This window comes from Trichechus manatus, unplaced genomic scaffold (genome assembly GCF_000243295.1).
Source record: "Trichechus manatus latirostris isolate Lorelei unplaced genomic scaffold, TriManLat1.0 scaffold00128, whole genome shotgun sequence".
Lineage (NCBI taxonomy): Eukaryota > Metazoa > Chordata > Mammalia > Sirenia > Trichechidae > Trichechus > Trichechus manatus.
In genome coordinates this window covers 7,005,590-7,032,722 of record NW_004444064.1, presented here as the reverse complement: position 1 = coordinate 7,032,722, position 27,133 = coordinate 7,005,590, and the positions used below count along the sequence as shown (strand labels likewise).

At 41.5% G+C, this 27,133-nt stretch overlaps 1 protein-coding gene across 2 annotated transcripts in view; it reads left to right on the top strand.

The window, feature by feature from the left end:
- Window positions 1-1,807, top strand: part of UBASH3A (ubiquitin associated and SH3 domain containing A) — an 82,837-nt gene extending 81,030 nt beyond the window's left edge. For both annotated transcript variants that reach the window (XM_004384811.2, XM_023739092.1), the window contains one exon: window positions 1,233-1,807. In XM_004384811.2, the coding sequence (XP_004384868.1) occupies window positions 1,233-1,370 (138 nt within the window). In that variant the 3' untranslated portion in view covers window positions 1,371-1,807. The remainder of the gene's footprint in view (window positions 1-1,232) is intronic.
- The last annotated feature ends 25,326 nt before the right edge of the window (window positions 1,808-27,133 follow it).

The window sequence follows — 27,133 nt, the reverse complement described above, 5'->3', positions numbered from 1 at the left end:
GGGCAGGGGCTGCAGCAGTACACAGGCCAGATGCTGACTCAGAGCTGCACATGGGCATAGTTCCAAAAGCCCATTAGGCTGGCCAGATCTGTGCCTCAGTTCCCACCATCCCCTGCCCCTTCCCCTCCCCTCTCGAGATGTCAACCTTGAACTTCCAGGCTTCTGTGACTTTCTTATGCAGAACACTTAGCACTTCATCCACCATCCCAGGATAAGCTAGATTTGCCCAGGCATAACAGGAATTCACCACAGGGGCTTCACCAAAAGAGACGCCTTCAAATCAGGGACAGCTGACAACTGAACCTTTCCAAACTTCCCTTTGCCTGCCCCATCACACCCACCCCCAATCTCTATATGCAGAAGGAGAGAATAATTCCTGGGTCAACACCAGCCACCATTTTTAATCCCCCTGAATGTTGGAGACTTCACAGATTTCATCTGACCAAAGAATTTCTAAACATGAAAAAGAAAGAAAAAGCTTTAAAAACAAAGATCTCGTACAACACATCCATTTTACAAATGAAGGAATTGAGGTCTACATCTACACTTAGATTTTGTACTTTTTTTCTCGAATCTGGTGACTCAATACCAAAAACCAAACCCATTGCTGTCAAGCTGATTTCAACTCACGGCAACCCCATGTGTTACAGAGTAGAACTGCTCCATGGGATTTTCTTGGCTGTAATCTTTACAGAAGAGATCACCAGGCCCTTTCTTGAGTGGAGCCACTGCGTGGGTTTGAACCGCCAACCTTTAGGTTAGCAGCTGAGCACAGTTTGCGCCACCCAAGCACCTTGATAACTCAATACCTGTATCTTTTTATGGTGCTGATTGCAAGAACATAAGCCACTCTTTGTTAGACCCAGGTTCTCAACCTCAGTGCTATTGAATTATTGTCTATGGTGGGGCTGTCCTGTGCACTGTAGGATGTTGAGCAGCATCCCTGACCTATACCCACTAGATGTCAGTAACAACTCCAACCCCAAGTTGTGACAGCCACAAATGTCTCCAGACACTGCCAGATGTTCCCTGGGTAGGGAGTCAAGCTGGTTGAGAACAACTGCTATCTTGGATATTGGTGGTGTGTTTAAGGCAGCAAGCAGCAATGCTACAGTAGGTACACCATCCCGCCCTCCAAGGAATAAGAATACCTGTCAGTTGGCTTTAGGGCTAGCCTAAAATTGATTGACTTGTTATCAAATATCAATAACTAATTGAAAACTCTGTTCTAGATCCCTTCTCTGGGTATGTGCTTCTGTGAAGAAAATACAAAGGAAGGAAAATGGGAGTTGGTGGATCCTCCCGTGAAGACACTGACTCATGGGTCCAATTCAGCATTTAACTGGAGAAACTGGATTCTGGGCAGCTAAGAACCAACTTTTTGTTTTCAATAACTTCATAATGAAGAGGTGAAAAGTCTTTGCCAAGGCTGTAAAGTACTATTATTTGAAGGTATTTTAGGCTCACCCAATGTGAGTTGTAGCTGCACAAAATGCACTTTTACATTCCAGAACATTTGTCATCTGGTTTTACGTCTGTTAGCAAACCTGAGGGTCCATTCGCCCACGAGTGTGGCTGTGCAGAGCTCAGAGCAGACGGCTGGGTCCTGGTACCATGTTGCTAACCGGGGCACAAGATACTGTGATGTGAAAGTGAAAGTTGTGGCTTGGAGTGGACATGAGGAACCATGACTCTAATTTCCAAGAATTAAAGACCCATCACCAAAAAAAAAAGGATATATTCACTTTATTTCATGCGTTCTTTTTAGTCAACATTCCCACTGGGTTTTCCTTTTTCCATTTCTATCACTCTTTAGCTATGCCCAAACAAAAAAACAAACAAACAAACCCACTGCCAGTGAGTCGATTCCGATTATAGCAACCCTATAGGACAGAGTATAACTGCCCTATGGGGTTTCCAGGGAGCAGCTGGTGGATTCCAACTGCTGATCTTTCGGTTAGCAGCCGAATGCTTAACCACTACACTATGTCCACACAACCTGAAATAGGTATGATGTCGGGAAAAAAAATGGCATGAGGCAACCATCTACCAGATCAAAACTGAGGCTCTGCTTCTTGGTGTCAACATCCCCTGTATGAGTTTCTTCTTGTTGCTAAAACACACTTCTTGTCTTAAAACAACACACATTTATCCTCTTACAGTTCTGGAGGCCAGAGGTCCAAATATGATTTGGCAGGGCTGCATTCTTTCACAAGGCTCTGATGAAAATCCATTTTCTTGCCTTTTCTAGCTTTTAGAGGTCCGCCACATTCCTTGGCTCATGACTTCGTCTTCCGTCTTCAAAGGCAACAGCATAGCATCTTCTAATCCCTCTCCCTGTCCTTCTGCTTCTGTCACCACATTGCCTTCTGCTCCTGACCTTCCTGTCTCCTTCTTATAAAGAATCTTGTGATTACACTGGTCCACCTCATCACCCAGGATAATCTCCCATCTCAAGATCCTTAACTTAGTCATGTCTGCAAAGTCCCTTTTGCCCTGTCAGTAACTTACTCAGGTTCCAGGGACTAGGATGTGGATGTCGTTAGGGACCGTTATTCAGTCAACCACACCCCCATCCTTCTACGCCCACCAGGGTCGGTGATACAGGGGCCCGGGTGGAAGGATCTGAGACTCCTCTTGGTGAAAGGCTTTGGGTTCTCCTTTTCTCCCTTCTATCAAGGGGTGGGGGGGCAGGGGAGGCTTTACAAACTGTGGGGTGAGCCGTGCTTGATAAACAGTGAAGAGAAACCAGAAGCAGGATCACCAGCACAGGGAGGTCTTCCCCCAGATGATGTAAATTCAATGGAGGTGCTATCTTTTAAGAAGCTTGTCCAAGCAGTTGGTGGGGTCTCCCCAGTGGTGTCCTCTTACTTCCTCCCCCCTCTCCACATCACACCTGTTCCCACAGCCAATGCATGCAGTGCCTTAATCTGCAGGCTAAACTTCCACCATGCACAGTGACAATTGATTGGGCCTTGCTTCTTTTCCACCCTCATTCCAGTTCTAATATTATTTCATTATTGCCGTTTGCAACGTGGCCAATATGTAACCAGTTGCCATCAAGTCCATTCTGACTCATGGCAACCCCATGTGTGTCACAGTAGAACTGTGCTCCATAGGGTTTTCAATGGCTGGTGTTTCAGAAGTCGATCAGCAGGACTTTCCTCCAAGGCACCTCTGGTGGACTTATATCTCCAACCTTTCGGTTACCAGGCAAGCAAGTTGACAGTTTGTGCTACCCAGAGACTCTTGTTGATCTGTAACTGGACTTTTGTAGAACAAATATGGTGGCTGGTCAGAAAGTACTAGCACTTCACCTACAACCTTCCTATGTTATCTCCCGGGTAAGCCTGGGAGTAAAAACTAAAGGAGCTCTTGTAGAAATAAAGTTGGAAGAAACCCTGAACCTTGAGAGTGAACCAACGCACACCATCATAAAGCACACAAGGAGGCTGAAACCCGACAGAAAGATCCCCCACTTTTTTACTTAAATTATCTCCAGAGAGAAAGATAAATTTGTTTGTTTCTGTTGTATTTTATTTCTGATATCATTTTTCTATGTCCAAAAATAGAGAAGCTTGAAGTTGGCACAGCAACAGAGAGCAAAGAGCATTGTCCTCCCACCGGCCTATTCATATATTGGGTCTACATCATTGCTATGGTTAAGGTTATGTGTCAACGTGGCTGAGCCATGATTCTCAGTGGTTTGGCAGTTTTGTAAAGATGTGATTTGGCAGACATTGGACTGATTGCTCTTCCACAGTGTAATCACCTCCATAATGAGATCTGATATAATGTAATCAATTCCATGATAAAATCTGCTATGAGCAGCCAATCAGTTATAAGAGGAGTTTCCTCAGGGGTGTGACCTGCATCCAATATATATGGACGTTCTGGCAAAGCGCGATGGTTTTTGTTCACTATGGATCCTGCATCTGGCTTGTCATCACCTGACCTCTGGTTCTTTGGATTTGAGCTAGCAGCTTACCTGCCAATCTTGGGATTTGTCAGCCTTTGCAGCTACATGAGTCAGGAGAAACCTCCAGCCTAACGCCTGACCCACAGATTTGGAACTTGCCAACCTCTACAACTGTGTGAGCCATTTCTTTGTGATAAATTTCTCTCTCTCTTTCTCTCTCTCTCTCTATATATACATATAGCTTCACTGGTTTTGCTTCTCTAGAGAGCCCAGCCTAAGACAATCACTAATAAAGTCTTTAGGGAAATAACCCTGGATGTGCCTCAATGGGTACTGATCTGAAAGCAAATGGATTTATTGGAGCTGAGAGTGGACAAATAATACCTCCTATGATGAGTATGCCCCACCAAGCACGTGGACAACTTTTTCTTTTTCTTAATCAAGAATGTGGTTGGGAGAGGCAGAGCCAACATGGCACTATAGACAGAAGCACCATGCTAGCCCTCTGCAGCAAAGATCCAAAAAACTAAGTGAAACAGATACAGATATTAATCCTGGAATCCTAAGCATCAAACGAAGGGATAAAGAACTAGATCAAGCACCGAATGGAAGAAGAAACTGATGGAGAACAGAGAATGAGGAGACCTAAGGAGTGGAGGTCCCCTGCCAGCTAACACAGCACAGTTTTGCCATCTTGGAGGACAGCCAGCAATGACCCTGGACAGGGAGTAAGGGAAAGCAACTTCACAGAGCTCCCAACAGGAGACAGAGCACCCAGTAACCAGAGAAACACGCTTTCCCACCCCTCCACCCTCTGCCCTGTACACTTCCTCCACTGCTTCCCAACGGGCCATGGCCACTTGGCCAGAAAGACACTGGCTCACTGCCACCCGGGGTCCACCCCACCGCCAAAGACAGTCTCCCACCAAGCCTTTTTTTTCTCTTTCTCTTTCTTCCTTTTCTTTCTTCCTCCCACCTAGCCCCCTGCACCGCCTCGGCCCCTCCCTGGTGGCCCACGCTGTGCTGCTCAGTGAGAGAGACACCAGCTTGCCATTACCCCTAGTCCACCTCACCCCCATTAGCTGGCTCCCTCAACCCCATTTTTTTTCCTCTCTTTCTCTTTCTTCCTCCCGCCCACCTAGCCCCACGTGCTGCCTCTGCCCCTTCCTGATGAACCACACTGCACTGCCTGGCAGGAGACACCTGCACACTGCCACCCCAGTTCCACTCTACCCCCACTAGCCAGCACCCTCAGCACTATATTTTTTTTCTCTCTGTATTTATCTTCCTTCCTTTTATTTCTCCTTCCCACCTAGCCCAGTGTGCTGCCTCCATCCCTTCTTGATGGGCTGTGTCACATCTCTGGGCTAGAGAGCCACCAGCTAACAGCATCCTCGGGTCTGCCCTATCCCCATTCACCAGCTCCTACCACACCACCATTTTTTTTCTTTCTTTCTTTCTTTTCTTTTCTCTGGTTTTCTTTCTTCGTTAACTTTCTTCCTCCCAGCTAACCCCGTACACCACCTCCACCCCATCCTACTGGGCCACACCTCACTGCCTCAGCTACAGAGACAACAGCCCATCGCTGCCCTGGATCTGCAACACCCACACCTGCCAGCTTCCACTGTGCCACTTTTCTTTTCTGCTTTGTTTCTCTATCTTCTTTGTTTTCTTTCTCCCTCCCACCTAGCTCTGCACATCCCATCTCCTCCCTTCCAACCAGCCCTCAGGTCCACCTGCCCCTCCTCACTGGCCACCATCAGGCACCAGTTTTATTTTTATTTATTTTTATTTTATCTCTCTTCCTTTTCCTTCTCCCTTGGACCTAGCCCCATACAACACCTGCCTCTCCCATTACTGGGCCATGCTGTACAACCACAGCTGGAGAGCCACTGGCCCACCACTGCCCTGAATCTGCATCCACCCCTACTGTGCCAGCACTTCTTTTATTTTTTTCTTTTCTTTTTTCTCTTACTTTCTTTCTTTTCTTTATACCTCCCACCTAGCCTTATACACCGCCTCCCCCACTTACACACCAGCCCCCAGACCCACCCGGCCCCCACCTGCTGGCTACTTTTTTTCTTATCTTTCTCTCTGTTTTCTTTTCTTTCTCCCCTCCCTCACCTATCCGCTTATGCCGTCCTCCTTCCTACTGGCCCCCCACATGCTGCTGTGGATAGAGCACCACCAGTGCTGGGCCAGACACCACACAGGACCCACATTGCCCCTCTTCTGCCGCTTGACCAACTGCTGAACAGTGGGAAGCTAGCCTGTACTACTTGCCGTCTGATCCCTGCCTATCTGATGAGGGGCTGGGAAATCTCCCACACCAGTGGGCCAACATCAGGAGACAGAAAGTGCCGACCCAGTTTGCCCTCAGCCAACTCACCACACCAGTGTACAGCAAAGTGGGCTTACCCTGCCTGTTGCTTCCCTGGCCTCCTGGACAAGGTAGTGAGAACTGTCATGCCCACAGATGAGCAAGCATCAAAACATGGCTGGCTTACCTGCCCTGACATATCAAAACAAAACAAAAAACAAGACAAAACAAATGCAACCAATAAATAAAGAAAATAATACTTTAAGGTCTCAGAGACAGCAGATAATATCAAACCATATAAAAAAGCAGGACTAGGTGACTCCAGAAAACGACCAAAATAATCAGCTGACCTTCTAGTAGAAGAATAGACAGTGGAACTACCTGATACGAAATTCAAAAGTCTAATAATTAGGGTTCTCCAAGAAATTTGGGAAGAGATTAAGGAAAATGCAGACAAAACCAAGGAAAAAAGTAGACAAAATCATGAAAAACACAGATAAAACCAACAAAAACATAGCCAAAATCAAGGAAAACACAGACAAAGCAATAGAAGAATTCAGGAAAATAATATAAGAACAAAACATCAAAATAAATAAATAATTAGATCTTATGCAAAAACAGAAACTAAAAATTCAAAAAATAAACAACAAAAATCTCAGAAATGGACAACACAATAGAAAGTTTTAGGAGCAAATTTGAACCAATGGAAGAGAGAATCAGTGAAACTGAAGACAAATTCATAGATGCCACTTTGAAGAAAATCAGAGAAAAGAATGGAGAAAAATGAAGACAACCTAAGAATAATGTGGGACACAATCAACAGCAAAAATTTGTGCATGATGGGAGTTCCAGAACAGGTGCAGAAAATGGAAAACACAGAGAAGGTTGATGGAGATTTTGTGGCAAGAAGACTTCCCAAAAATCATGAAAGATGAAAAGCTGACCATCCAAGAAGCTCAATGAACCGCATGTAGGATAGATGCTAAAAGAAAGTTACCAAGACACATCATAATCACGCGTGCCAAAGACAAAGACAAAGAAAGAATTCTGAGAGCAGCTCAAGAAAAACGAAAAGTCAGTTACAAAGGGGAAACAATAAGACTGAGCTCTGATTACCTGGCAGAAACTATGCAAGCAAGAAGGCAGTGGGATGACATACATAAAATCTTGAAAGAAAAAACTGGCCAACCAAGAGTAATATATCCTGCAAAACTCTCTCTCAAATACAATGGCAAAATTAGAACATTTCCAGATAAACAGAAATTAAGGGAATTCACAAAAATGAACCAAACTTACCAGAAATATTAAAGGGAGTCCTTAGGTTACAGAACCAACAACATCAGACCAGCCAGAGTCTAGGATGCAGGACAGCATCAACCTAGATAATGAACTCTCAATAATAAAACAAAGTTAAAAGACTTAAAACAGGGAAACAAATGTCAATCTGTAAATGACAACAACATCAAAACAATGAAAGGGAGAATAAACAGTATAGGTATAGAACTTTAAAATGAAGAGGAAGTCAAGGGAAATCAAGTAATAAAACACTGATTCAAACCTAGGAAGATAAGGGTAAATTTCAAGGTAACCACAAAGAAAAGTTAACAAACCTACTCAACAGAATAAAAAAGAAGAAAAACATAAAGATTCAGTAAAAGCAAAATCTATGATAATGAAATAAAAGAAAAGAAAGTACACAACAAAAGGAACTCAGCACAGGAGAGTAAAAGGAACAAAGAAAACATCAGCACCACAAAAAAAAAGCACAACAATATGACAGCAATAAACTCATACCTATTTACAATCACACTGAAGGTAAACGATTTAAATGTGCCTGTAAAGAGACAGAGAATGACAGAAGAGATTTAAAAAAGCACAAACCATAAATATGCTGTCTACAACAGACACATCTTAGACACAAAGATAGAAATTTATTAAAAATCAAAGGATGAAAAAATACATCAAGCAAATGATAACCATAAAAGGGCAGGCATGGTAATACTAATCTCAGATAAAATAGACTTTAAAGCAAAATCAACAACAAAAGACCAGGAAGGACATTATATAATGATTAAAGGGACAATTCACCAAGAAGACATAATCTTAATAAAATATCTACTCACCCAACTACAGGGTCCCAAAATACATAAAACAAACTCGCACAGCACTGAAAAGAGACTTCAACACACCACTCTCAGTAAAGGACAGAACATCTAGAAAGAAACTCAACAAAGATACAGAAGATCGAAGGCCAAAAGTGACCAATTGGACCTCATAGACATATGTAGAATGCTCCTCCCAACAGCAGTAAAGTATACATTCTTTTCCAAAGCACATGAAACATTCTCCAGAATAGACCACAGTTTAGGGCAAAAAGCAAGCCTCAATAAAATCCAAAACATTGAAATAATGCAAAGCATTCTCTCCGATCACAATACCATAAAAGTAGAAATCAATAACAGGAAGAGCAAGGATTAAAAAATCAAATACATGGAAACTGAATAACACCTTGCTTAAAAACAACTGGGTAATAGGAAAATATCAAAGAGGGAATTAAAACATTTTAGAATCAAATGAGAATGAAAACATACTATATCAAATCTTTTGGTACACAGCAAAGGCAGTGCTCAGAGGTCAACTTATGGCAATAAATGCACACACCATAAAAGAAACAGGCCAAAATCAAAACGTTAGCCCTACAACTCAAACAAATAGAAAGAGATCAGCAAAAGAAGCCCACAGCCACCATAAGAAGGAAATAATAAAGATTAGATCAGAAACAAATGAAATAGAGAACAGAAAAACAATAGAAAGAATAAACAAGACCAAAAGTTGGTTCTTTGAAAAGTGCAACAAAATCGACAAACCATTGGCCAAACTGACTAAAGAAAAACAGGAAAGAAAGCAAATAAGCCAAATAAAAAATTAAATGCAGGCATTACAACGGAACCAGCTGAAATAAAAAGGATCCTAACACAATACTATGAAAATTTATACTCCAACAAATTTGAGAACCTAGAGGAAATGAATAAATTTCTACAAACACACTACCTACCTAAACTCATACAAACTGAGATAGAAAATCTGAACAGACCCATAACAAGAGAAGAGATTGAAGAGGTAATTTAAAAAAAAAAAAAAAACCCTCTGGCCCAGACAATTCTACAAAACATTCAGAGAAGAGCTCACTCCAGTACTACTCAAATTATTCCAGAACATAGAAAAGGAAGAAATACTCCCAAATTCATTCTATGAAGCCAGCATAACCCTGATACCAAAGCCAGGCAAACACCACAAGAAAAAAAAAAGTACAGACCAATATCTCTCATGAATATGATGCAAAAATTCTTAACAAAATTCTAGCCAATATAATTCATCATCATATCAAAAATATAATACACTACAACCAAATGAGTTTCATACCAGCTATGCAAGGATGGTTCAACATCAGAAAATCTATTAACGTAATCCACCACATAAATAAAACAAAAGAAACACATGATCATCTCAATAGATGCAGAAAAGACATTTGATAAAGTTCAACACCCATTCCTGATAAAAACTCTCAGCAAAAATAGGAATAGAAAGAAAATTCATCAACATAATAAAGGGAGCCCTGGTAGCACAGTGGTTAAGAGTTCAGCTGCTTACCAAAAAAGGTCAGCAGTTCGACTCCACCAGCTGCCCCTTGGAAAGCCTGGGGGGCAGTTCTACTCTGTCCTATCAGGTCGCTATGAGTCAGGGTTGACTTGACAGCAACGGGGTTTTTTTATACAAAACCAACAGTTAACATCATTCTCAATGGACAGAGGCTGAAAGCATTCCCCTTGAGAACATGAACAAGACAAGGATGCCATTTATCACCACTCCTGTTTAACATCATGCTGGAAGCTGTAGCTAGAGCAATAAGTCAAGAAAAAGAAATAAAGTTCACCCAAATTGGAAAAGAAGAAGTAAAACTATCCCTATTTGCAGATGATATGATCCTATACATAGAGAACCCCAAAGATTCCACAAGAAAACCAATGGAACTAATGTAAAGATTCAGCGGAGTGGTAGGATACAAGATCAACATACAAAAATCAGTTAGATTCCTATACATCAACAGAGAGCTTTGGAAAGAAAATTCAGAAAACAATACCATTTATAATTGTCCCTAAAAAAATAAAATACTTAGGAATAAATCTGACCGGGGATGTAAAACACCTATACATAGAAAACTACCAAACACTACTGCAAGAAACCAAAAGAGGCCTACATAAGTGGAAAAAACATACCATGTTCATGGATAGGAAGACTCAACATTGTGAAAATATCAATTATACCCAAAGTGATCTACAGATATATTGCAATCCTGATCCAAATACCAACAGCATTCTTTAACGAGGTGGAAAAACTAATCACCAACTTTATATGGAAAGGAAAGAGGCCCTGGATAAGTAAAGTATTACTGAAAAAGAAGAATGAAGTAAGAGGCCTCACATCACCTGATCTCAGAACCTACTATACAACCACAGTAGTCAGAACAGCCTGGTACTGGTACAATGACAGACATATAGATCAATGCAACAGAACTGAGAACCAAGACGTATATCCATCTGCCTACTGTCAGCTGATTTTGACAAAGGCCCAAACTCCATTAAACAGGGAAAAGACAGTCTCTTTATCAAATGGTGCTGGCAAAACTAGATGTCCATCTGTAAAAAAATGAAACAGGACCCATACCTCACACCATACACAAAAACTAATGCAAAATGGATCAAAGACCTAAATATAAAAGCTAGAATTATAAAGATCATGGACGAAAACATAGAGACAATGCTAGGGGCTCTAATATATGGCATAAATAGGATACAAACCATAACTAACAATTCACAAACACCAGAAAGTAAACTAGATAACTGGGAGCTCCTAAAAATTAAAGACTTATGCTCACCAAAAGAGTAAAAAGAGAACCTACACACAGGGGAAAAAAATTGGGTTATGACATATTAAACAAAGGTGCAATCTCTAAAATCTATAAGACACTGCAACACCTTAACAACAAGAAGACAAATAATCCGATTAAAAAATGGGCAAAGGATATGACCAGACACTTCACCAAAGAAGACATCCAGGTGGCTAACATACATATGAGGAAATGCTCGTGATCATTAGCCATTCACCCATTGCTGTTGAGTTGAATTCAACTTATAGCGACCCTATAGGACAGAGTCATACTGCTTCATAGGGTTTCCAAGCAGTGGCTAGTGAATTCAAACTGCCGACCTTTCGGTTAGCAGCCATAGCTCTTACCCATTGTTCCACCAGGGCTCCTCATTAGCCATTAGAGAAGTGCAAATCAAAACTACATTGAGATACCATTTCACCCTGACATTACTGGCATTAATCACAAAAACAGAAAATAGCAAATGTTTGAGAGGTTGCGAGGAGATTGGAACTCTTATGCACTGCTAGTAGGAATGAAAAATGGTACAACCACTATGGAAAAACAATATGGTGCCTCCTCAAAAAGCGAGAAATAGAAATACTATAGCATTCAGCAATCCCACTCCTAGGAATATATCCTAGAGAAATAAGAGCTGTCACACAAATAGACACATGCACACCCATGTTCATTGCAGCATTATTCACAATAGCAAAAAGATGGAAACAACCTAAGGGTCCATCAACAGATGAATGAATAATCAAATCATGGTACATACACACAATGGAATACTACACAACAATAAAGAACAATGATGAATCCTCAAAATATAACGCGGATGAATCTGGAGAGCATTATGCCTAGTGAAATAAAATCACAAAAGGACAAATATTGTATGAAACCACCATTATAAAAACTCAAGAAAAGGTTAATACACAAAAAGAAACAATCTTTGATAGTTAAAGGGCAGGGAGAGGAAATCATTAACTAGATAGTAGATAAGTGTTAACTTTGGTGGAGGGAAGGACAGTACACAATATAGGGGAAGTCAGCACAACTTGACCAACACAAAGTCATAGAAGCTTCATAGATGCATCCAAACACCCTGAGGGACTGAGTTACTCAGGCTGAGGGCTGGGGACCATAGTCTGGGGGGCCATCTAGGTCAATTCGCATAACAAAGTTCATAAAGAAAATGTTCTACATCCAACTTTGGTGAGTAGTGTCTGGGGTCTTAAAAGCTTGCGAGTGGCCATCTAAGATACATCTACTGGTCCCATCCCATCTGGAGCAAAGGAGAATGAAGAAAACCAAAGACAAGGTAAATAGTGTAAAGGACTAATGGACCACAAGTAGCATAGCCTGCACCAGCCTGAGCCCAGAAGAACTAGATGGTGCCTGGCTACCACCAACAACCGCTGACAGGGATCACAATAGAGGGTTCGGACAGAGCGGGAGAAAAATGTAGAACTAAATTCAAATTCACAAAAAAAAAGACCAGACTTAACTGCTCTGACAGAGACTGGAAGAACCCCCGAGACTATGACCCCTGGACACCCTTTTAACTCAGAACTGAAGCCACTCCCAAAGTTCACCCTTCAGCCAAAGATTAGACAGGTCTATAAAACAAACAATAACACACATGAGGGGCATGCGTCTTAGTTCAGTAATGTGCATGAGACCAAAAGGGCAATACCTGCCAAAAGCAACGACAAGAAAGCAGGAAGGCAAAGGAAAAATGGATGGATGGAGTCAGGAAATTGGGGTTTGGAAGGGGAGAGTGTTGATACATCACAAGGATTGCAACCAACGTCACAAAATAATTTGTGTATAAATTGTTGAATGAGAAACTAATTTGCTCTGTAAAGTTTCCCCTAAAATACAATTATAATAATAATAATAATGTAGTTGGGCAGAAATCTTCCCAATTTTCTCTCCTAGATACCACAGTGCTGCACCGAGCTTATGAATCATGATTATAAATAAAATTTTACAACTCAAGTGAATGGAATTTAAATGTTGTTGTTAGGTATTGCTGAGTCGATTCTGACTCATAGTGACCCCATGTGACAGTTTCCAACTCATAGTGACCCCTTTTGAGTAGCAGACAAGCTCTTAACTGTGATGCCACCAGAGCTCCTTAGAATTTAAATACTGGTCACTTGCTTTGAGAAGTATGCTCTTTTAAGATCTATCTATATGGGACCAAATTGACAACAGCAACTAGAAAGATTAGATAGTGTCATGGATTGAACTGTGTCCCCTAAAAATATCTGTCAACTTGACTGGGCTATGATTCCCCCTATTGTGTGATTGTCCACCATTCTGTCATCCGAAGTGATCTTCCTATATGTTGTAAATCCGATCTCTATGATGTTAATGAGTTAAGATTAGCAGCAGTTATGTTAATGCAGCAGGACTCAGTCTACAGGATTAGATTGTGTCTTGTTCCAAACTCTTTAGAGATATAAAAGAGAGAAGTGAGCAGAGAGACAAGGGGACCTCAAACCTCCAAGAAAATAGTGCCAGGAGCAGAGCGTGTCCTTTGGACCCAGGGTTCCTGCTCAGAGAAGCTCCCAGACCAAGGGAAGATTGATGACAAGGACTTTCCTCCAGAGCCAACAGAGAGAGAAAACATTCCCCTGGAGCTGGCATCCTGAATTTGGACTTCTAGCCTACTAGACTGTGAGAGAATAAACTTCTCTTCATTAAAGCCATCCACTTGTGGTATTTCTGTTATAGCAGCACTAGATAACCAAGACAGATAGGAACCTTAGGGGACAGTGAGTTTATGTTCATGGGGGAGGAACAACTTGGAAAAGGAAGGTGAGAGTTGTTGCACAACTTGAACAAACATAATGTCACTGAATTGTACATGTAGAAACTGTTGAATTGGTGAATGTTCTACTGTGTATATTCTCAATAACAATAAAAATAAATTATAAATTTTGAGGGAAAAAAACAGACACAAATAAATAAATAGTGGTCACTTATGGGGGCTGGTGTACACTACGTTCCTGGATTCACCTTCTCAGGGATGAGGCTTCTCGGTCTCACACCCCTGGGTAATGAAGGCAGAAGATAACCCTTGCTTCTTGTTATACTGCTGATGCAGGTTTGCAAGGGAGAACAAGATGGGTTTGAATCGCAGATCTCAAAGTCAGGTATGCAAGAACATCATTTCCTATAATTCTGGTTCTGACAAGAGCCCCATTACACTGTAATGGCAGAAAAGTTCACCCACATCGTTCTTAGATTCCAGGATGAGCCATGTGTCCTAAGGACTGAGTCCTGGGGAACAGAACTACACTGGAAACTGACAAAGATGGAGACACCTTGTGGATGTTTATTGTTATCCAGTGTAAGTGTTCAACTCTATGAACTGATAAAAGATTTAAAATACATATATTCCTTACCAGAATATTCCTTAGAAGCAAGGATGTCTAGATGTCAAAATCTTTGGACGCGTCATCAGGAAAGACTAATCACTAGCAAAGGACATCATGGTTGATAGAGAGTCATCTAAAACGAGGGACATACTCAATAGAATGGATTGACACAAAAGCCATGACAACGGCCTCAGACTTACCAACAATCAGGAAGGACCTGCAACGTTTCTTTCTGTGATACATAAGGTCACCATGAGTTAGAGCCCATTCAAGGCAACCAACAACTCTTTTCTTTCCTTTCCATGTGCTAGTCCCTTGGTTTTTATGAGCCTAGTCGGTCCCCTGCTGGCGTCATCTGGTAATGGCTATCCTGTTACCAAGGTCCCCCCTCCAAAAAAAAACCGTTGCTGTCGAGTTGATTCCATCTCATAGCGACCCTATAGGACAGAGTAGAACTGCCCCATAGGGTTTCCAAGGAGCAGCTGGTGGATTTGAACCACCAACACTTTGGTTAACAGCAGAGCTCTTAACTACTACACTACCAGGGCTCCGTTATCATGGACATCCAACCCAATTCCCCTGCCCACATTGTCTCGGATTTCCTCACCTGTGAGCTGGCAAAAAACAAGCCTGAAAAGGAAATATTCATCTGGTTTTGCTTGTCTCCACCAGAGGCTTAACGAAAGTTAATGTTTTTTTAAGAACCTTGTAGCACAATGACTGGAGTCTTGGGAGTCCTTTGCTTGGCTTTTTTGAAAGAGAAAAAGTAGTTTAAAAAAGGAGGAGGAGTTGGCTTCAGGCTTATCAGCATAGGAATTAAGAACCCTAAACCAGGTTCCTGGGAACATTGGTGATTCTGTGGTAGAATTCTCGCCTTCCATGCTACAGATTCACATTCTATTCCCAGCCAATGCACTTAGATTCCCAGCTAATACATCTCACGTGCAGCCACCACCATCTGACAGTGGGGACTTGCATGTTGCTCTGATGCTGAACAAGTTTCAGTGGAGCTTCCAGACTAAGATGGACCAGGAAGGAAGGCCTGAGGATCTACTTCTGAAAATGAGCCAATGAAAACCCTACAGATCACAGCAGTCCAATCCACAACCAATCATGGGGATAGTACAGGACCAGGAAGTATTTCACTCATTTGTACATAGGTCACCAAGAGTCAGAGTCAACTTGACAGCAACTAATAACAGCAATAACATATGTCATTAACTCACTGGGAAAATAGCAGTGAACCAAACAGATAAAAGTTTACTCTCATAGAGCTTATATTTTCGTGGAAGGTGTTGTTCTTGCCGTGTGCTGTTGGGTTGATCTGACTCATAGTGACCCTACAGGACAGAATATAACTGCCCCATAGGGTTTCCAAGGTTGTCATCTTTACAGAAGCAGATGGCCACATCTTTCTCCCTTGGAGCAGCTGGTGGGTAGTGGGCAATAAACTGATGAACCAGTAAATATATAATGCCAGGTGCTGATGAAGAAAAACAAAGCAGAATAAGGAATTGTCATGGATTGAATTGTGTCCCCCATAAGTGTGTGTATCAGTTTGGCTGGGCCATGATTCCTTGTATTGTGTGATTGTCCACCATTTTTTCATCTGATGTGATTTTCCTATGTGTTGTAAATCCTGCCTCTGTGATGTTAATGAGGGGGGATGAGCAGCAGTTGTGTTGAGGCAGGACTCAATCTAAGGGTTTGGATTGTGTCTTGAGCTGGTTTCTTTTGGGATATAAAAGAGAGAAGCAAGTGGAGAGACAGGGGGACCTCATACCACTAAGAAAGCAGTGCCTGGAGCAGAGTGTGTCCCTTGGACCCGGGGTTCCTGTGCAGAGAAGCTCTTAGTCCAGGAGAAGATTGATAAGAAGAACCTTCCTCCAGAGCCAATAGAGAGAAAACCTTCCCCTGGAGCTGACACCCTGAATTTGGACTTCCAGCCTACTTTTCTCTTTGTAAAGCCATCCACTAGTGGTATTTCTGTTATAGCAGCACTAGATAACTAAGATAGGAATAGAGAGTGACAGTGGGGATAACTTTTGTTTTAGAAATCTACTACCTACCATCCCACCAGTCCTGGCCCTCTGAGATCATAGTTGATCACTGTAACATCTTCCTACTATTCTTCTTGCTTTCTTTGTTATTTAAGAATATGTGGATCTATCTTTTTTCCCCTAGGCCCACAGTTTCCTCAGCTTAAAGAACTCACAGGAAGCCATTGGGTTCATGTAAGATAAGCATTGAGCATCTTCTACTTGAGCAACACCATATTACAGTCTGGAGATAAGACAAAGCCAAGGCAAGGAACCTGCCCTGGAGAAGTTCCCACTATGTGTTTCAATTTGACCCAAACAGGGTCTGTAGTGTGTTGGCTGGTCTGTCAGGTTCAGCAGGAGGGGAGTGAGACACAGGAACTTCAGAAAACAAGTAGAATTTAGTACTTATATGTCCCAGAGAGGAAACTGCATCACACCTCAACACAAGGTCACACAGGGATTGCGCCCAGGGACAGGGTAATGGCAAGCTAGAACTATAGGAGAGGGCTTTTGTAAGGCAAGCAGGGTGAGGTCCCAGGATTGGAGTGTGCTGGAGTCTTATCAGTCAGTTTTAAAGTTTCTCATGCATTAACACAGAAAAAGGGAGAAGCGTTTATCCTGAGAAACCCTATGGAGCAAGGAGTAACCACAACACTTGAGGGACTAGGTTACAAAATATAATGGGTTCTTATCATGGGACACCGCATGGGGCATGGCCAGAAGGGCTGGTTAGAGAGAAACCACAACTGTTGAGAGACTGGGTGACAAGTAGGACCAGTGTCATAGATTGAATTGTGTCCCCCAAAAGTAACTGTCAGCTTGGTTGGGTCATGATTCCCAGTACTGTATAGTTGTGTACCATTTGTAGTCTGATGTGATTTCCTTACGTGTCGTAAATTCAATGCTTATGATCTAATAAGATGGATTAGTGGCAATTATACTGATGAGTGTCTTAAGCCAATCTCTTTTGACATATAAAAGAGCGAAGTGCGCAGAGACACACAGGAACCTCATACCACCAAGAAAGCAGTGCCAGGAGCAGAGAGCATCCTTTGGACCTGAGGTTCCTGTGCAGAGAAGCTCCCAGACCAAGGGAAGATTGATGACATGGACCTTCCTCCAGAGGTGACAGAGAAAGCCTTCCCCTGGAGCTGATGCCTTCCGTTTGGACTTGTAGCCTACTGGACTGTGACAGAATAAATCTCTTTGTTAAAGCCATCCACTCGTGGTATTTCTGTTACAGCAGCACTAGATGACTAAGACAACTGGCCGGCCATGTTGGAAACTGCGTAAAAGGGCAATGAGAAGGAATTGATGGATGCCAAGGCAGGGCAGCACATTGGCCTTAGGACACCGTGTGCAGATGAATGTGATGGTGAGTGATGGGAGCCCTAAATGAGAGACACAAAGGTCAACAGGCGTGCAAAGGAAGACCACTTCATGCAGCTGGAGAAAACCGAACCTCCTCAGTCTAGCCTGGCTTTCATCTTCAGTCCCTGCTACCATTAGACGGAGGGTCACCCCAGTGGTGTTCCCTGGCACAGTAGCCCAGCCCTGGAGAGACTGAGGCGTCAGCAGACTCAGAAGGCAACCATCCATGAATCCGGACAGAAAACACTCATCACTTCATAGGAGCCAACAGCCTTAGAAAGAGAAGATATTTTATTCAGCCCCAAACTGATTCCAGGTGAATTGGGTACAATCATTACTGTATCCCAGTGTTTCATTGTTATGGACTGAATTATGTCCCTCGAAAAATATGTATTGTAAATACTAACCCCTAAACCTGTGAACGTAATCTCATTTGGCAGTAAGGTTTTCTTTGTTATGTCAATGAGGCCATATCAGTGTAGGGTGTGACCTAAAGTCAATCACTGCTGAGTGATACATGGCAAGAAATTTGGAAGACAGCTACCTGGCCAACTGACTGGAAGAGATCCATATTTGTACCCATTCCAGAGAAAGGTGATCCAACAGAATGCGGAAATCATTGAACAGTGTCATTAATATCACACGCAAGTAAAATTTTGCTGAAGGTCATTCAAAAGTGGTAGTAGCTGTACATAGGCAGCGAACTGCCAGAAATCCAAGCCGGATTCAGAAGAGGCACGGAATGAGGGATATCACTGCTGATGTCAGATGGATCATGGCTGAAAGCAAAGAATACCAGAAAGATGTTTACTTGTGTTTTATTGACTACGCAAAGGCATTCCACTGTGCGGACCATAACAAATTACGGATAACACTGAAGAGAATGGGAGTTCCAGAACACTTAATTGTGCTCATGAGGAACCTGAACATAGGCCAAGAAGCAGTCATTCGAACAGAACAAGGGGATACTCTGTGGTTTAAAGTCAACAAAGGTGTGTGTCATGGTTGTATCCTTTCACCATACTTACTCAATCTGTATGCTGAGCAAATAATCCAAGAAGCTGCACTATACGAAAAAGAATGCAGCATCAGGATTGGAGGAAGACTTATTAACAACCTGCGATATGCAGATGACAGAACCTTCCTTGCTGAAAGTGAAGAGGACTTGAAGCACTTACTGATGAAGATCAAAGACTACAGCCTTCAGTATGGATTACACTTTAACATAAAGAAAACAAAAATCCTCACAACTGGGCCAATAAGTAACAACATGATAAACAGAGAAAAGATTGAAGTTGTCAAGAATTTCATTTTACTTGGATCCACAATCAATGCCCATGGAAACAGCAGTCTAGAAATCAAACGATGTGTTGCACTTAGCAAATCTGCTGCAAAAGACCTCTTTAAAATATTAAGGAGCAAAGATGTCACTTTAATGACTAGGGTGTACCTGAAACAAGCCATGGTGTTTTCAGTCATGTCATATGCATTTGAAAGCTGAACAATGAATAAGGAAGACTGAAGAAGAATTGATGCATTTGAATTATGGTGTTGGCAAAGAATATTGAATATACCAATATTCAAAATTTATGTACCTTGTTAAACTATTCTAAGACTAGCTTTAAAAGTGAGGAGCTGATGCGATTGGAGGAACCCCGGAAAGCTGGCCCCTGGATTCTCTATCAGCCCAGAACTAAAACAATTTCTGAGGCCAATTCTTCAGACAGGGATTGGACTGGACTGTGGGACATAAAGCAATACTCGTGAAGAATGTGCCTCTTAGTCAAGTAGATACAAGAGACTAAATGGGCAGCTTCTGTCTGGAGGTGAGATGGGAAGGCAGAGAGGGTTAGAAGCTGGTTGAATGGACAAGGGGAATCAGGGGTGGAAAGGAGGAGTGTGCTGTCACAGTATGGGGAGAGCAGTTAGAATCACATAACAATGTATGTATAAATTTTTGTATGGGAAATAATAAAAAAGTGAGGAGTTGATAGGATGTAAAAGGTAAGAAAAATTACAAAGAATGTAATAGCAAAGCTCAAAACAAAAAGAGCTAATATGGAGTCGAATTTCAGGCAGATCATAAGAAATATATCTATTCTCTAAAGGTAGCATTTATAAAAAATGTTTTGGGCTCTCAAGGGAAAAACAATATATCAGAACAAGGGATGATATTCCAAAACTGCAATCCATTAATAACAAAAAGAAAACTACAATAATTACAAAAGAAACTCCAAGAATCTCAACAGTTCACATTTGGAATATCTTATCAGTCTAAAAATTCTAACTCGAGTAAGGAAAGTAGTCTTGAATAACTCTTATCATAATCATCATCATTGCAGAACATAAGACAAATAAGGAAGTGGGTATGTTCTATTGCCAATATGCAAAAGCACCAGGCAGTATTAGCCTCCATTACTTACATGGGAAAAACAGAATACATGTAGTAATTTGAGGTTTATGGAGTCAAACAGTCCATATTAGTATGATGACTAAACAAATAGGAGAGTAAAGAAATCAATATAAATAAACTTCACCAATGAATTCAGTTAAAACATGGCTCAGTCAATTTGCGGTCCTGTGTTAGAGATAAGGAGTCTACAAGCCTGATTCTGGGTTTTAGAAGAAGAATGTTTTTGCAGATTCTGTCTGCTTCTTTTCCTGGCGATGTTTAAATTTTAATTTTAGTCCTTCACGAGGTTCAACAGTCCATTTGGGAACTGGGCCTTCTTTAATTGGGACAGATGGATCCAGGCTTTTACCCCTGCAATTCTGCAGCACATGGATTAGTGAGTAAGATCAAATAAGATCCCTTCCACTGAGGTTCAAGGGAGTCTGCTGTGGATTAAACTATGTCCCCCCAAAAATGTGTGTATCAGTTTGGCTGGGCCATGATTCCAAGTATTGTGTGATTTTCCTGTATGGTGTAAATCCTGCCTCTATGATGTTAATGAGGGAGGTTGGGCAGCAGTTGTGTTAGTAAGGCAGGACTCAGTCTACAAGATTGGATTGTATCCTGAAGCAATCTCTTGAGGTATAAAAGAGAGAAGTGAGCAGAGAGACAGGGGGACCTCATACCACCAATAAAGAAGCACCAGGAGCAGAGTGCATCCTTTGGACTCGAGGTTCCTGCATAAAGAAGCTCCTACTCCAGGGGAAGATTGATGACAAGGACCTTCTTCCAGAGTCGACAGAGAGAGAAAGCCTTCCCCTGGATCTGACACCCTGAATTTGGACTTCTAACCTACTGGACTGTGAAAGAATATATTTCTCTATGTTAAAGCCATCCACTTGTGGTATTTCTGTTATAGCAGCACTAGATGACTAAGACAGAGTCCTTTAGCTGGTGTCTTTTCCAATAAACATAATCCCCAGGCAAGAGGGGTAGGGGAGTAGCCCCTTCAGTGCCCTTACTATCAAAATCCTCCTTAAGAAATCTAGCATATTCTTTAACATAATGAATTAAATATTAACAATATTTTAATAAATTTGCTTGTATTAGATTTGAATCACCATTGGCTGCTGAATATGGTAAATTCATGGGCTGGCCTGTTATGGTCTCATCAAGAGTTAACTTGTAAGGGCTGTGACCATTAAAGTTGTGTGTCAACTTGTTGGGCCATGATTTTCAGTGGTCTGGCAGTTATGATGTAGTTTGGCAGTTGTATGATGACGTGATCACTTCTATGATGAGATTTTAGATATTTTTAACACTGGCTGTCCTCCTGCCTCTTCCAGCTCTTTTGAGCTTCATTCTCCTTGAAGTCAACAATTCAAGATGGCATCCACATCAAGGGGAATATACACATCTAAAAACTTCCCCAGTACAAAATTATACACTGCAGATTGTGTATCTGGCATAGCAGAGTAACTTCTTCCAGACCCAGCCCTTGTGCAGATGTTGTTGTTGTTGATGTTAGTTGCCATCAAGTTGGCTCCTACTCATGAAGACATGTAGAACAGAACAAAAACTTACCCGGTCCTGCATCATCTTCATGATTGTTGGTATGTTTGAACCCATTGTTACAGCGGTTGTGTCAATCCATCTCGTTGTTTCCCTTGTCTTTGCGGACCCTGTACTTTACCAAACATGATGTTCTTTTCTAGTGATTGGTCTTTCCTGACAATGTGTCCAAAGTAAGCAAGACGAAGTCTTGCCATTCTTGCTTATAAGGAACATTCTGATTGTATTACCGTGCAGATAACAGCTATAAATTCTGGAGAAATTGCCAGAAACAACTATCTGAAGGCACTGGAGACTGAACAAATTGCAGTCAGATTCTAGAGGGAAGTTAACACTTGGAAGAAGTGATGGCAAGGGGGGAGTTTCCATTATCATAGCTTCAGCCTGATGGGAGACCTTGGTACGAGTTGCACCCATTAAAGGTGACTAAAACACACATTGAAAATGTCAACCTTTCTGGTCTGAGGAGCCAGAAGACTGAGTTCAGGGCAATCACAGCTGCTAAAAAGTGAATGTGGAAGAGGCTGCATAGGCCTGGCTCACTATTGTTTACTCCCCCATTGCTCAGCGCCACGTTGTCTCATGATCTTGTTTCTCCAGTCTCTACAAAAAGGTTTAAGATTAACCTATGTTCCTCCCTGGAGGGTGGAAAACAAGTGATAATGATCTAAGAATGAAAAACCAAACAAAGCATCCATCTTGTGACAAGAGTAAGCAGGATGTCACCAGATAATCCCCAAAGATGTCACCACATAACCTCTAAGAATACCAGCGAAAGGTTAACTCATCTAAGACATCACCACCTCAAAAAAAAACTACCATAAAAGATCCATAATCCTGTCACTATAAAAGACTCCAGCCGTTCTCCAGTCCGGGACACCGGTTTTTTGGAGGAATCTATTCCTCCTCTGTCTCCTATATATCGATATATAATAAACATCTTGCTGCTCACCTCACCCCTGTCTCAGAATTGGCTATTGCGGCAGGCGGCTCCGATTCCGCATTATTGCAGTAACAAATTGAGAACCTGGGACCAGAAAAAGACAGAAACTAGAAGCCCCAAATTCTGTGCATAAGCTCTGCCCAGATCTCTGACTGATCCCTTGTCTTAGTTATCTAGTGCTGCTATAACAGAAATACCACAATTGGATGGCTTCAACAAACAGAAGTTTATTCTCTCACAGTCTAGTAAGATAGAAGTCCAAATTCAGGGCATCAGCTCCAGGGGAGGGCTTTCTCTCTGTCAGCTCTGGAGGAGGCCCTTGTCATCAATCGCAGCACAGGGACACCGGGTTCAAAGGACACACTCTATTCCTGGCACTGCTTTCTTCACAATATGAGGTCCCTACATCTTCTTACTCACTTCTCTCTTTTATATCTCAAAAGAGATTGACTAAAGACACAACCTAATCTTGTAGATTGAGTCCTGTCTCATTAACATAACTGCCTTTAATCCTGCCTCATTAACATCATAGAGATAGGATTTACAATACGTAGGAAAATCACATCAGATGACAAAATGGTGGATAATAACACAATATTGGGAATCATGGCCTAGCCAATTTGACACATATTTCTGAGGGACATAATTCAATCCATGACACCCCTGAACCATGTATACATGGGACAGAATCCAGCTAAAGATTGAAAAAAAGAAGAAAAACTGAACTGATATTTGAGCTGCCAAGTAAGAGATAAAGTTTGAAATGAGTCCAAGTTAATGTCTTACTGTCTTAGTTATCTAGTGCTGCTGTAACAGAAATACCACAATTAGATGGCTTAACAAACAAAAATTTATTTTCTCACTGTTTAGGAGGCTAGATGTTTGAATTCAGGGCACCGGCTCTAAGGGAAGTTTTTCTCTTGCTTTTTGTCTCTGGGAGGAAGGTCCTTGTCTCTTCTGAGCTTCTGCTCCTGGATGATCTTCATATGGCTTGGCATCTCTCTTGCCCTATCTCTGCTTCTTTAGCTTGCTTGTTTAATCTCTTTTATATCTCAAAAGAGATTGATTTAAGACACACTCTACACTAACCCAGCCTCATTAACATAACAAAGACAATCTGTTGATAAATGGAATTACAAGCACAGGCATAGAAGTTAGGATTTGCAACACATCCTTTGGGGGGACACAATTTAATCCATAACACTTATTTTAAAAAAAAAAGAAGAAGAAAAAAGTCAGCACCCTTCAGAATCTACCATAAAACATTCACAATGTCCAGTATATAATACAAAGTTACTTGATGTAGGAATAACCAGGAAAATGTGATCCATCCTCAAGATAACAGACAACCTATGAAAAGAAACCCCAAGTTGACCTACATATTGTAATTAACAGGAAAAGGTTTTTAAAGTAACTATTTTAATATGCTCAAAGAGTTAAAGGAAAATACACTTGCAGTCAATAAAAAGAAAAGAAATATGAGCAGAAAACAAAAACTATAAAAAAAAAAAACAAATGAAAACTCTAGAACTAAAAAGTACAATATTTTATATAAAAAATGCACTGGATGAGCTGAACAACAGAATGGACAGTCTGTTCTGTCTCTTCAAAATCAGCGACATGTAAAAGACACTGTAATAAATAAAAAGTATGAAGGGCAGAGGGGATTTACCACAAAGCTAACCAACCTTAAGCTTCAGAGCCTCACATAGGCACAGGTCCCTTCCAAGGTCTTGGCAATGTGTTTGCACACTCAGGTGTTCTGGTATATTTTGAAGAAGTAAGGCATTTTAACCACAATCACATAAATGATCTGTCTCTTTCCCTTCTGACTTTCATTCAGACATATGTCCCCTTATGTTGATTGGCATTAGAGTGGTTACTGGCATTTTTAAAATCTGTCTAGGGGAACACTGAGTAAGCTGAATTAAGGCTAGATTTAGTAGTTAGGGTTTGGTAGACTATATTTATGTGGTTTGCATATAATGTCTGTGTATATTTCTGTTATTGCTAGCTGTTCTGGAGTAGGCATAGCTTCCAAAAGTACTCCTACCACCCGTCTTTCTAACTTATCCAGCCTTGCAACATACAGGTGCAGGCTTAAAGTCAAATCTCAGTATGAACTTGCCCTGCAGCATCCAGCACCATAAGTGTGTGGGAGTGGAACAGAAACAAGATTTGAAGAGTCAGAAGCTAGTCTTTGGAAAATTATTTCAATCAGCAGAGTGTAAAATTGCAAGAAAGATTACTCAGTGATACCTAATCTAAGTAGATGTTCTCTCTCGTCAGGAATATAATGATGCGGCATATACAATTTTCTCTGGGAATCACATGAAATAGAATTTATCCGAACACCTTTTTGTAGCACACAGTCCTGTAGCAGTTTTGTGAACATCAAGTGTATCTTGTGTAAACAAGGTTTTATGCCTCGCAACTATTGAGCATTAGGGGGCAGTGAGTTTATGTTAATGGGGGAGGAACAACTCAGAAAAGGAGGGTGAGAATGGTTGCACAACTCGAACAATGTAGTCAATGTCACTGAACTGTACATGTAGAAACTGTTGGATTGGTGTATGTTTTGCTGCGAATAGTCTCAACAACAACAAAACAGCATTTTTTTAAAAAATGTAATAAAAATGTAATAAACCACGCTAAAGGAACAGCTGAAATGATCTTGCTACTCTCCATACATAAAATATTACAAAATTGTTGTCATATGAAGAGGAATCAAAGAATATGCTGGCAGAAGAAAAAAATGTAGGAAAATAAGTATTAGAGAGTTGGGCTGGGTGGTTAATAACAATATTATGCTGGTTTTCTAGATTTTATGCTGTTTGTGGATTTGTCAACTTTTTAGTTTGCAATTATTTCAAAATTGTTTTTCTTCTTCTGAATAAATGCTTGTGCCTAATTTTATATTCATAATGCTGTATATTTTCTCTTAAAGAGGTATGGAGATTGTAGTCATAGAGTGGATTATTCTTCAAGAGGTTCTACACTTAGGGACATAACAGCCAGATGGCAATGCATGAGCTTGGATTGGGAAACCAACTGCATGGGACATTTTGGGGTGGATTGAAGACATTTGCTATTATAGATTGAATTGTGTCCCCCAAAAAATATATGTTGGAATCCTAGCCCCTTTACCTGCGGATGTAATCTAAATGTAATGTAATGTAATCACTTTCCATGAGGTACTCTAACGTAATATAATCAATCAGTCAGTTGAAGTTATACTGGTGTAAGGTGGATCCTACACTTAATAACTTCTGAGTTATACAGAGAATAGCAGAGACACGGACACACAGACACACAGACAGGGGGACGACAGACACTATCTGACAACAGAGACAGATGAATCTACAAGCTTAGGAATTCCAAGGATTGTTGGCTACTAGAAGCTGAAATAGACAAAGGACTTCCCCCTAGAGCCACGCCCTGATTTGGACACGTATCCTCCTGAACTGTGAGAAAATCAATTTCTGCTCTTTAAAGCCACTCACTTGTGGTATTTCTGTTATGGCAGCTCTAGGAACCTGAGACACTTACCCTTTGAGTAATTCTGGGGACAGAGGAGGGGAGATGAACGGGAGCCAGGCAAGATGGGAAGCAGGGCTCCCCTAGAGAGTTATAGCTTTACTCTATTAAAACACTGGGGGCCGAACTGTGGTGAGGAGGGCCACCTTTGAGCCAATACTCAAGAAATGTGAATGAGGTTTAGGTGCTAACCTCCAGCCAGCCCCCTAAGAAACCCAGACAGTGTGGGCAACAGGCCAAAACCACCCGTGGGCAGCCCTGCCCCTTGCCCATCTGCAGGTCCCTCCCACCCCCCATCAGGGAGCTTCTCATCCAGATGGATAGCCAGGCAGAAGGCGCGTCCATGTGGACATGGGCCGGAGCACCCCGCTTCACTGGCGGCTGTTAGCGTCCTGTCTGAGCCCGAAGTATATTTATCATATTGCGTTTTATGAGAATTGCACATAATAATTCTAACATTGTAGGTGATTTCCTAATTCTCTTGAGAGATATTTGAGAGAGGGATCTTTAGTATATAATCACCCCACTAGCTCAGCCAAAAATCGCCTTCCATTACCCATCTTCTGTAGAGTGACAGTTCTATGACATTTTTCTTTATCCTGGAGGAAAGCACCACTAAAAAAACATGGTAAAATGACCGGTAACATTTGGTTTAAAGAACTTGAAGCAGAGACCTTTTCATAAACAGAGGCTAATGAAGATATTTATTTACAATTGTAAA